Raw genomic sequence first — 12,028 nt, forward strand, 5'->3', positions numbered from 1 at the left:
TAGCCAGCCAGAAGCTGTTATCTGCCGAGTACCAGCTCTGCCTTATTAGAGGGCTGGGAGAAACTGAGGGGAGCATGATCTCCTTCCAGGGGGAGACACGGCAAATCATGCGAATGCAAGGACTGCGTGAGTGGCATACAAAAAAGTGAGTGAGAGAGAGATTCAGGAAGAAGGCAAGAGTTTACCAACTGGGGTGTTTACAGAAGGCTTTATCTACCCATTCATCCAAACGAGTGACAGGTACCTCCCCACCTGCATTCTTTCTCCCTTATCCCATCCACTCACCCAGTCATTTAATGAGCACGTAGTAGTGCCAGGAATCTATGCTGCCTTGAAGGGTGGTGGAGGGATAGTGGAACGGCATTTTAGGCGAAGGCAAAACCAGAAGTGTTCAAGCAGGTTTTACTCACCTTTTTGACATCACAAGACTCTTGATCTCTCTGGGAGATGCCCTTTTGGGCAGTGAATTGAGAAATAGCTATGACTCCTGTCCAAGATGTAAGCATTTATTCCTGACTGTTCCTTTTTGCCAGTGGATGCACTTTGTGCAAAAGAAAGATAGATGTGGAGTCCAGGAGAGGCAGCCATGTGAAATTCATTCTACATATTTAAAATGATCTCTCTTGGGCAGATAAAACATGGCACTAGGAATTTTTCCCTTTGGAATGTGCAGTTTTTTGTCAGCAACTTCCTTACTTAAATCTGGTCATTTTGGAGGAAACAAGGGCTGACCATGCCTTGAAAAGTCCTTTGACTTGAGTCAGCTGGAAAGGGACACCCACTACATTTTCTGGAGACATGTCCTCCCCCTGGGCCAAGGCCTGAACTGCCTCTAGGACGCCACTGGGCGGAAAGGTGAAGATGCAGAAACTGGCAGTTCAAACTAGAGGAATCCCTGATTCTAGCCACAAAGCCACATTCTTTGAGCTCATAAAGGCTCAGAGTTTGTATGAGGCTGATTCTACTGCCCATTCACCTGCCTAGCGATGGGTCACAGACGGTGTTTCGGGGTATGGTTAAACTCAGGCCAGAGTTCTTTCACAAGTGTGTCTTTCCTCAGTGGCTGTGGCCACCCAACTTCGAGTAAATCAGAGATTTCTGGGGTGTTCCAATTCCTCTGAACATTTCAGGCCTGCATAATCCTTTAGATCTGTTCTGACTTATATATTGTTTGTTAAACCTCAGCTTATTTCAGTGCTTGTTGAAAAATTTTAAACTGAATGCATTGATGGGTCTTCTGTGTCAGAAGTGATATGAACCCATGTCCACGGATCCCTCTCAGAACCCACAACACATCACTGTTAACCATGTGGTCCCTATAAGCCTGAGGCTGGGCTCGAAGCTCAAAATTGCTTTAGTCAAAACTCTGCTTTTAACCATGACCTTGCTTACTAGACTTCAGCTATTTAACTGGCTTTGGTCTGAAGTATAAATCTTCAGATAGGGGAAGAATTTTACTGACACCATGTCCTTAGGCAAGTACTTCTCTGAATCTGTTTCCCACCTGTTAAATGTAACTAATGTACTTCCTTTGCAGGGCTGCTGTGAAGATTTAGTGAGGTGATACATGTAAAGCACCCAGTATTGCACCCGGATATCGTAGATGCTTGAAAACTGACGCCATTTCTGCTACTTCAGCAGTGGCTGCTATTCTATGACCACTGCTGCTAGTATTATTACTACTACTGTAACAGGGTGCAGCCAGGGCCCCCAAAAGAGGGATTTGTAATGGAGTCCAGAACTCAGGGTGTCCAGGAAATATTAAAAATATAGGATGTCCTCAGCCCCACAAGTCTGAACTGGGGCATAGGACACATGGCACAGGGCCATGCAAAGCTATTTTGTACAGCCACAGCTTTGCAGCTAACCTCTGGCATGGTCATTTAACATATCTATAACCTTTAACTGGTTTCATAGCTATGTTAAATGGCTGTGGCTGTGTTTTGAGCCAGAGAGATGGGAGTGACCCAGGATGTAACTGGGAGGCAACTCCCCCTGGTTACAGCGCCTATTGAGAGCTTGGAGATGGTTCGCTCCAAGCCATGAGGCCATGCCTGCCCGTACTTACTGTGGCAGCCCAGGAAAGCTGGAGAAATACAGGAGTGCTGGCATGTGTAGCCAATTGTGGGAGGAGTCAGAAATGGGGCTGCTGAGGAAGATTGGCATTGTGATTTAAACCCAGGCATGGCAGGTATGTGAGGGGGCCCTATGCAGCTTTGGCGAGAGAGGGAACCATGCAGGTTTGGCAAGGTTTGGGAGCTTTGGGGCTCCCTTTGCCACACAGCCTAGGAAGCAGACAAGCGATATATATCAGCAATGGAGAGCTCTCTCTTAGCAGTTCAGAAGAATGCAGGAGAGATGCTGCGAGAAGGAAAGCGGTGAAAGGACTCTTGCTGATGGGCCAGAAGAAGGTGTCACATGGATTTGGATTAAGAACTGGAGATCCCGGCGACACAGCTGATGGTTCTGGAAACTGCAGGAGGCCTGCCAGCCAAGCACGGGTTACTGGGAAGAACTGGGGGCTACCCGAGCCACAGACTTCTATTGCTTCCCCTGAGATACAGTACCCAGGACTGGGCAAAGGGGGGAAGGAAGGACTGTGTGTGTTTGTGGGTGTTCTAAAGAACTTTAGTATTTTAATGAAGACATTAAGTCACTACTCTAAGTCTGTATAACTTTTTGAATGAATACTTCCTTTCCTTTTTACCAATCTCTGACATTGAGAGATGTCATTCCCTGGTGGCAGGCAAGGCGAACATAGAACAGGGGACCCCAGGAGAAGGGGGGTCCGTTTGGTAACACTACCACAAAAACAACCGCTAGTACTGCTACTGCTACGTTTTCTTCCAAGCTCCTTCTAGGCCCCAAATGTTATAGTTAGCTTTCATTATAAGAAAACACATCCTACTTCCAATCAGTTGTGACCTTTGGTAAATGAATGCTATGAAAAAACCACAAAAGAGTATGTTTTGGGCGGACAATGCCTACATTTCTTTGATGTCCAGTCCCACAGGGCCACAGAAAGAGATAAACTACAGGCTCAAAAATCTCTTTAACCACCAAACACAGGAGCCACAATGGTAACTTGTACAGTTAAAAATAACACTCATTAATTCATGGCCTCCCGGGTAGAGCCAGCGAGGATGTTTTACTTTAAGTGAGTGATTACTCTGGACCCAGCAGCTGTAATTGGCTCTGGGCCAGCAGTTATCAGCCAAGTCAGATATAAGAATATACCAGACAGGGAGAGAGGTTTTTATGTGAATTGATTATTTAGCCTTGAGGCCCCAAGTTTATTCCTCCAGCAGGTTTTTGTTTTTGTTTTTTCTTTTTTAAAGGTTAGAGAGATATAGGAAACTTATGACTGAGGCAGAGGGAGGGAATTCATCACAAGGTGGCAAGTACCACAAAGCACTGGCATCTCATACAGCCACTCCTTGGGTGTCAGCGCAGTGCAGCCAGGATTGCACAGCCCCAGGTGAGGGAGGTGGGAAAAGGCACTTGGGAGTCTAAAAGTACCAACTGCTGGAACCACAGTGGCTGTGGGGCCTTCTCCAGCATGATTCAAGGTTTCAGTTCTAACATACTTGCTGCAGTTCAACCCATACGGCTTTATTCAAGCTCTTCTGCCAGGGGCTTCTTTAGCCACTAACACTTCTTCACAGCTCCTGCAGCATCCATAGAGTTGCCCAGCGGATGAGCCAAATGGCCTGGTTTGTGCTTGTCTTCAGTTGACTTCAAGCAAACTGCAATAAATACTTTATGACTTGGGGCTGGGGAAGGTTTAAAGATGTGCTGTACTGTTAGAACTTACTTTATGCCTGGAACTTATGCCTGTGCCAAGTGCTGGGGACGCAAGAGTGAATTAACTCTGATGTGGTCAGGTTGTCCTAGAGTAGGCTCAGGGGCCCGGTTTAGTCTTAATCTTCCCTCCAAACTGAAGTCTCTGATGAACTCGAATCGCAACCCACACTTCAAAGCCGTGCTGACCAGCAGAACCTTCTACAGTGACAGAACCTATAATGCCGGCACCTATGTCTGCAGCAATGGGACCTTCTGTGTTTGCTCCACCCAATTCGTGTGTATAGCTAACGGCCACCGAACTGAACAGAGCAGCTCTCGATGAACAGCTCTTGTAACTTCACTGATGACAGGTTCACCATCGACTTGAGTGGACAATTTCAGTCTCCATTTGACTGGGATTCTCTGCAGTATTTGGCTCCACTGACCACTTCTTCCTTGAAAATCTCTCTTTTCTGGGGTTCAGTGACACTGTGGTTTCATAGCCCTCTTCCCGCCTTTCTTTCCTTGTCATTCTTCCTCTTGGGTTCTTCCCTACCTGCCTGCCTCTCACGTTAGGATTGTCTAGGGCTCAGTCCTTGGTCCTTTTCTCCACTGTGTGGACTCTCTCTATGTAATGTCATCCATTCTGGACATTTACTGAGTACTCACCATGCGGGCATCATTCTAAGCATTTTATATGCATCATCTAACTTAATTATCACTCCTTGGATAAAATGTTGGTATTATGATTATCTTCATTTTATGCGTGAGAAGCAGAAGCTTAGAGAATTCAAGAAACTTGGCAAAGGCCTTATCTAATCATGGTAAAACTCAGATTCAAACACAGATAATTGACTATCAAGCGGAGGACTCTGGCTTCTGTATCTACAGTTGAGACCTCACTGCTCACTGCCTATTTCCACCTGGGTGTTTTAAAGGCATTTCAAACGCCTTTAGTTGTGTTTAGTCCTGGGAAGAGACTCTGTAGACCAAAAACATGACTCCACCACTGGATCACACTTGATCTCCCTTCACAGGTGATTTCTGCTAGAGGCAATTCCAGTAGGGTGATGGAAGTGAGCGTGACACCAAGCCCCACCTGATAGTGATGATCTGCCCAATGCCCAGGTCCAAGCCATTCAGCTGTGCAATGAACACAGCTGCCACCGCTTCGTAGAGGGCAGTCCCGTCCATGTTGATGGTGGCACCGACGGGCAACACAAATCTGGTGATCCTTTTGTCCACTTTGTTCTTTTCTTCAGCACAACGGAACGTGACAGGCAGTGTTGCCGAACTGTGTGGTAAAAAGACAAGGAACTTATGATTTAGAAATGCTGGTCCTCAGTCCCTGCCTGAGGAGACACTTCTATCCCAAAAACTAAACCAAGAGACCAAAGCATGCTGGCACTTTTGACAGGTTCAGAAATCAAAAGGTGCTATGGCTGCCACTGCTCCAAGTTGCAGCATAACCCCTTCCCGGGCTGCAGGCCATGCCAAGAGGGCAGGAAAAATCCAACAGGGTGAAGAAATACATTCAAGGACATGGGCAGAGAATATGGACATTGTTTCTTGAATTAAAGGCAGCTACAAAAACGACAAGCTACAGTCAGTGCTTCATCGAGTGTGGTGAGAGTTGATAAGGGTTGGCCCAGAGACTTCTTCTAGACACCCCCTTCCGGTTACCTGGAAGAGATCATGAGGGCCGTCAGGAGAGCCTGGGCCATTCCCATGGCGAATCGGAAAGGGTTCTTTCTTACGATTATGAAATATATCAGTGGGAGAATTATAATGGAGTGGATTGCAAGTCTGTAAACAAGAGAGAGAAACAGGTTCATCGGTGATACCACTTTCTCATATTAACCTTTTTCTGAGTCCAATGCCTTAACCACTTGGCCATCACAGCCACATATTAACCTTTCTTCAAACAGCTTTTTCATTCATAACGTCATTCAACTTTAACAATGACCCAATGAGAAAATGAGAAGCAGGGCAGGAACACACGTCTCCATTCCACATATGAAGATACGGAGATTCACTCAGCAGGTGAAGCATGTTGTCAAAGTTAGATGCCAAGCCAGAGGCTGAACCCACATTTCAGAGCTCAGAGGACAGTCACGTCACGCTTCCAAGCCCTGTACACACTATTCCTGCTGACTGCGCTCAAATGCTTTCACTTCCTTCTGAGACTGCAGAAACCTAACTCCTTCTCTCAGGCACCATAAAGCTTCCCTTCTTTCAGGGAGCCTTCCCTCGCCTTTCCACCCCTGGCTGGCTCCTCCCTACTTGGTGACTCCGTGGCCCCATCCAAACCTCTGGTATAGTCTGTATTACAGCCCTCGCCACTCTGGTGGCGCCCACTGTCTAAGAGGGAAGTGAGGAACGCAAGAAGGAGGAGGACATCCCTGCTCTTCTGTAGTCAGGACTGATGCTCTACATTACTCCTGTCTTCCAAAACCATTCCTTGTTTCACATGGAAATACGTAGGTTACACAAAACAGGAGCTTCAGAAATGAGACCAATTTAGCAGATGCTATGTAAGTGGCAACTTAGACGTTAAAGATCAATTATGTGAAGATGAAATAATCATTGAAAATATAGTTCCTGGAGGTCTGGAGAGAGGGTCTTCTGGACAGAGAGCTAGTGGCTAAGAACTATGAGGAACTGACTTATTTAGTTTTCTGTTAGAAACCAAGCTAGGATAAGAGGACAGAAACCAGCAGAACCCGTCTATGAAATGGCTCAGCATACTGAACCTCAGCCCTACCGCTGCCTGAACACAGCCCCTGGCCTGTCATAGGTGGATGGCCCTGGGATGTGACTGACTCTCACGCTGTAGGAACCCAGGCTTCTTCCCTGTTAGCCATCAGGGCTATGCTTTGGGTAAACACTGAATAAGTAGCAAATGCTATGTAGTGGAAACTCCCCAAGGTGATCAAGTTCCAATAAGTGGGCTGATTATTCACTTTGGGTGTGCGGGGGCACTGACCTGCGGGAGTCAAACTGATGATGTTAGTCATTCCCGTGGTCCACATTTCTTGGCACATGCAATGTATCCTGCCCCTGACTAGGTATCTGGGGGCACTATTTATAACCCATTCCCTCGGCAAACCAATAACTGGGCTGAAGTAAATATGTAAATGACCTGTCTCCCGCTGCCTTCCAGCTTTACACAATTCCTACCAGCCTGAAGATTTCCCCAGTACCCTCTCTGGCCCTGTGATGATGCAGGGAGTGACAGCAGTCGCCAGCCCCACCAACAGGCTTGCAACCAACCAGCTGTCTTGCTCCTACTTGCTCGATTTTTATTTAGGCCCTGCTTAATTTCTTTCAGGCTCAGGGTGCATGGGAGTTGTTATTACTTGCTTGGTTAGTTAGCTTATATCCTTGAAGAAGTGAAGGCCAGGAGAGAGCCAAGACTGAATACCAATGGGTTTTGCTCTTGTTTTAAAAAATTATTTGAACACAAGTAATAAAAGCAGTGACAGAGGCTGGTCCAGGCTGTTCTGCCAAGATCCGGCAATGAGCACAGTGAGATCCACCTCCAGCACAGCTGTTAAAGGGCAGTCCTGCCCCCCCTCACACCACTCTCTTATCGCTGAACCCCATCTTCCCCTGCACGTGGAAGAGAAGCTGATTTTAACCAACAGAAACCCAGCCCCTCATGAGTTCAAGTGAGGTTTGTGTTTCTCCTCTTGTGTCTGACATACCCAGTGAGGACGGTGGCCATGTACAGGCCCAGCTTGCGGAATATTTCCCAGTCTTCCACTTCTATGATCTTTCCAGCGATCAGGAACAAGATACCGATTGGCATGTAACTAGAAAGTAAGCACAACGTCAGCAGGTGTTCCCTCGCGGTGGAATTGCCGGGGAGGAAACAGGCCAGGGCCCGCGCCTCGGCTCTGCACACGTTCTCAGCTGGCAGCCGCGCAGGGCACACGGTGAAGCTAAGCTTACAGTTTCACCTCAGTTTCAGGCCCTGGGGGACCACAGTGGCTCCAGGTTTCAACACCTGTGTGCACCTTAAATTCTACCCACCTAAGCTACCACAATGGGACAAACTTGGCAAGAAGGTGTGGTTATCGTGCACCTGAAACCTATATAACTTTAATTAACCACTGTCACCTCATCAATAAAAAATAAAAAAGAAGCTATGGTTAAACTGTTGTGTAATCCCATTCCTTGCTCCCAGTACACAAACATTTGACCAACTGTCACATCTGAGATGTCATTTTAGCTTGTTCCTTTGAATGTAGTCACTAGGCTCTTTCTAGCCACAGTCATCTTGTTTCCCAGGTAGAAGTCTCAACAACAGAGCAATAGGGTCAGTAGCAGGAGTGGTTGTAACGGCTGTTCGTGGGGCTCTCATCACATGCTTTGTGTTGGCATAAGTATTTTACAGGCATCAGTTCACTTAGTATATATACTTCTCCCAACCCCAGTGGTAAATTTTATTCTTATCATTTTTAATAGATGATGATGCTGAGGTTGAGTGGGATTAAATGACTGAAATAACTGAGCCCTTTATGTCATTGTCATGTCTACACTTTGGAATAAATGGCGTTAAACCAGCTCGATGTGACTTAAGTGGGGCAGAGGTCTCCGAGGAAAGCTGGACTTTTCAGCATCTCTAGACACAGGGCAGACACTCCAGCAGCTTCCGTTTGGATGGGTTAGTGCTCCTGCTGCACTTGTTATAAGTGTTTTGAATACCACTTCTGCACACGGCCTGATAAGGAAAGCACCTGTGTTCTGACGTGCAAGGAACCCCTTCCCATCATTCCTTCAGAGTCACTTCTTACGCAAATGTTGGCTGGGCACAAGATAATTGAGGGCTTTGGTAGAGAAGACAATGGCTGATATCTAGACCTTTGTTAGTGAGAAAACTAGTATGTGCAATGACTTAATACTCCAGTGCCTTGATAGTCAGGGTTCACCTAGAGAGGGTGAGTCAGCTCAGAAACAATGGACTCCTGCTTCTGATATTGAGGGGACAGTTTTCAGGGGAAGCAAGATAGAATAAGGGGCATTTGCTTACCACATGATAATCTGAACGATTTTCATGGTTGCGTCACTCAGAGCACTGAAGAAATCCACCAGAATCTGCCCCTTTTCTCCCATTTTTCCAATGACAAGTCCAAAGACGAGGCAAAAGATAATCAAGCCCAGGACATTTATGCCATCTGAGTACATGCCTACGACTTTGTAGTCCTTTGTTTCGTTCTATGGATCAAAATCAAGAAAATATATTGATGCATGATGATAATCTTGTTAGACTGCACAGGCATTACAATGAGAAGATACAATAGCCAAACATAACCAATAGTGATTTACAAGTCAGAGTCAACAACACTTTGGGGAATTTAATTAAAAAAAAAAAGAAACCACCTACACCTACACACATATCAAATTTTTACCACCCTCACCCTTAGCCATCAAGGTGTAAAGTATTCTTTTTTTCTCTTTCTCTCAACAAATGCCTATTTCAATATTTCTTGTGAAGATTTCTTATTCTGGGATGCTTTTACATTTTTAATAAGAACTTTAGAATCAAGGCATTTTCAGGGTTATTTTAACTACTAGCTACATTTGGAAGCTGCATAACAAAGACAGGAATTAATAATGTGGGAAACACAATATTTACTAATGTTGATTTTTTTTAGGACATTTTACTGTTTTATGCTGATAATGAAGCATGGGAACATTCTTTACTGCCGCTAATTTGAGTGACCAACAGAATTTTGGAGATATAAAAGTTAACCAGAGTCCTACTACTATGAACCATTTCTTTGCTTTATCCTGGGTAAGAATAGCATGAGATTTACTGAGAGATTTCTAAAGGATATAACATAACCAGACGAGCCCCTGGGGCACCAGTCATTTCTTAATTATGGTCTGATTTAATTGAACAAATATTTATTGAGCAGCTAGTGTGTGCCAACTGCATAAAGTCTTACACCATCAGGACTTACAGTGCAGCTGGAGACACAAAACTAACTACGAGAAAGATAAGTCAATGATAGCAAGATGACATAGCGAAGCTATGAGTTATGGTTGTCATATGGGAACTGGGGAGATGAATGAGGGCTGTGAGGTTAGCGGAAGTGAGGCCCCAGGAGCAGGCAGCCAGGAGATGCAAACATACTCCTAAAAAATGGTGAGCAAAGGCAAATGTCATATGCACTGGACCTCTGCACCCTGCTTGGATAATTCCTACCCACACTTTATGATACCCAAAAGAATTTAAACCACCCAGTTGAATGCCCCGAGTACTCTGTTCTTCCCTATTGTATATTCACCACTCTTCACATGAGGGCAACTGCCACATCTGTCTTTTCGCTATTGCAATCCTGTGTTCATCAGGGACTGGCTCATGGAGGTGCTCAGAAAATCCTTGTGGAACCACATCACAAGGCAGGAGTAAGGAGTAATTGAAGAGGTGGATCTGGATAGAACAGAGGGGGCCCACTGGGAATTTAGCCCGGAAACTAGGGACAAGCCAAGTTGTGGAGGGCCACTGAACCTGTCTGGGGAGTTAAGGCATTCCTTTTTATTAATCGTCACCCAGGACATACTTATTGATTCTAGAGAGAGGGGAAAGGAGGGAGAAAGGGAGGGAGAGAAACATCAATTGGTGCCTTTCTTATGTGCATCGACAGGGACCAAACCCACAACCTAGGCATGTGTTTTGACCATGCATCACACCTGTGACCATTTGGTTTTGCAGGATGATGCCCAACCAGCTGAGACACACTGGCCAGGGCAAGTTAAGGCATTCTGCAAGAAGAAGTAGGGAGCCAACTGTGGCCTATTTAATTTTAATTCTTAAGTCTACTGAATATTTCTCTTTTCCTTAAGTCTTTCCTTCCTGTGTGAAGGCAGAGACATTCAGGACAAATCTACTACAGGACTAAAAATGTACTATATCAGGCCCATACATTCTAGCCTCCACTAGTGAAATCCCCAAAGCCCTCAAAGCCCATTGATTTTATCGATGAGTTTATGGCGAATTCTTGGTGGCAAAACATACCCTGAACTGAGATAAGACTACTTACGGTCTATTTCTCTTACTTGGCAGAATATTCATAAGTTTGTTGCCATACATTGATGTACCTGATTCTAGAGTGTTGTTGCCAATCCCACGCTAAGGACGGCGTGTGACGTATACACACACCACCTGAGTGTGTGCCCATCCAAAGTGGACAACTCTGGTCTCTGAAAGGCATCTGGGCACAGAGTTTCAAATAAGAAATCGTGGGCCTGCATTCTGTATTTGCGTAGTCTTGCAGATCTATGGGGAACAGCAGTTCCCAGAGGTGCTGCACTTGACTCCGAGGAGGGGCGAGGATACAGAGGCAGCAGGGCCCACTCTTTTCTGTGTGGTTCAGTGGTTTCTTACTGTCCGTGGCAGTTATGTTCTACAAAAGTGGTCACTAACACTGAATCAGTGAATAGTGAGTTATTTTTTTCTAGGGAAAATACATAATCAAGTTCCTGGGAACCAATGTTCACAAAATTTTCATCAAATAATCAATATATAATCTTGCTTTATGCCTGCTTCTGTTCCGAGACACCTTATTTAACTCATAACCAACACATTGTAACTCATGCCCGAATGAAGATTATCTAACATCCTTTGTTCTCTATAAGGCAAATTGCAGCCTTCTTGCATTTGGGTGCCAAAGACAGCACTTCGGCACTACGGGGCATTTTAAACAGTGAAATTACCATGAGAAGTATAAAACTGTGAAAAATGTGGCATAAACACACCACAAAGAGATACTTGTGTTTAGTATGAGAGCTGGAACAAGAAGGCAGAGCCTTGCTCAGCCTCAGCTGGGAACACGTGTGCATTGGGTGACTTAAACTTTTCACCACTCTTTGCATATCTACAAATGACACACCAAAGTGCCTTGGGGGTTGATTTTGAGGCTGCACACAGTTCAGCGAGGAAGTGAATCCACAAATGCGGATGGCATGAACAATGAGGACCGGCTGTATTTGCATCTCCTGCTCACTCAAAACTCAGCCCCTGCTGACTGGGGCGGGGTGTGGGAGACTCGGAAGGAGGAATACCTTGGGCACAGCAGTAGTCATGACGGCTGTGACAGATGCTTCCGTCGTATTCACCCCTGGCTCACTGGGAGGTTCCACTTCTTCACGCATGGTTTTATACTGCACGTTGAAGGGGGGAAAAGACAAAGAAACAAACAAAAAAAGTTTCTTTAAGCATCTGAGGCTAAACCCT

At 45.5% G+C, this 12,028-nt stretch overlaps 1 protein-coding gene across 1 annotated transcript in view; it reads right to left on the reverse strand.

The window, feature by feature from the left end:
* The window catches only part of SLC1A1 (solute carrier family 1 member 1), a 72,184-nt gene that overhangs the window by 4,834 nt on the left and 55,322 nt on the right, over positions 1 to 12,028 (reverse strand). Inside the window, exons 6-10 of the mRNA XM_045840888.1 lie at positions 11,857 to 11,955; positions 8,819 to 9,003; positions 7,491 to 7,598; positions 5,467 to 5,589; positions 4,883 to 5,077 (exon numbers count right to left, since the gene is read on the reverse strand). Of these exons, the coding sequence (XP_045696844.1) occupies positions 4,883 to 5,077; positions 5,467 to 5,589; positions 7,491 to 7,598; positions 8,819 to 9,003; positions 11,857 to 11,955 (710 nt within the window). The remainder of the gene's footprint in view (positions 1 to 4,882; positions 5,078 to 5,466; positions 5,590 to 7,490; positions 7,599 to 8,818; positions 9,004 to 11,856; positions 11,956 to 12,028) is intronic.

The sequence above is a fragment of the Phyllostomus hastatus genome, unplaced genomic scaffold (assembly GCF_019186645.2).
Source record: "Phyllostomus hastatus isolate PE091 unplaced genomic scaffold, TTU_PhHast_1.1 phas_contig_34, whole genome shotgun sequence".
Lineage (NCBI taxonomy): Eukaryota > Metazoa > Chordata > Mammalia > Chiroptera > Phyllostomidae > Phyllostomus > Phyllostomus hastatus.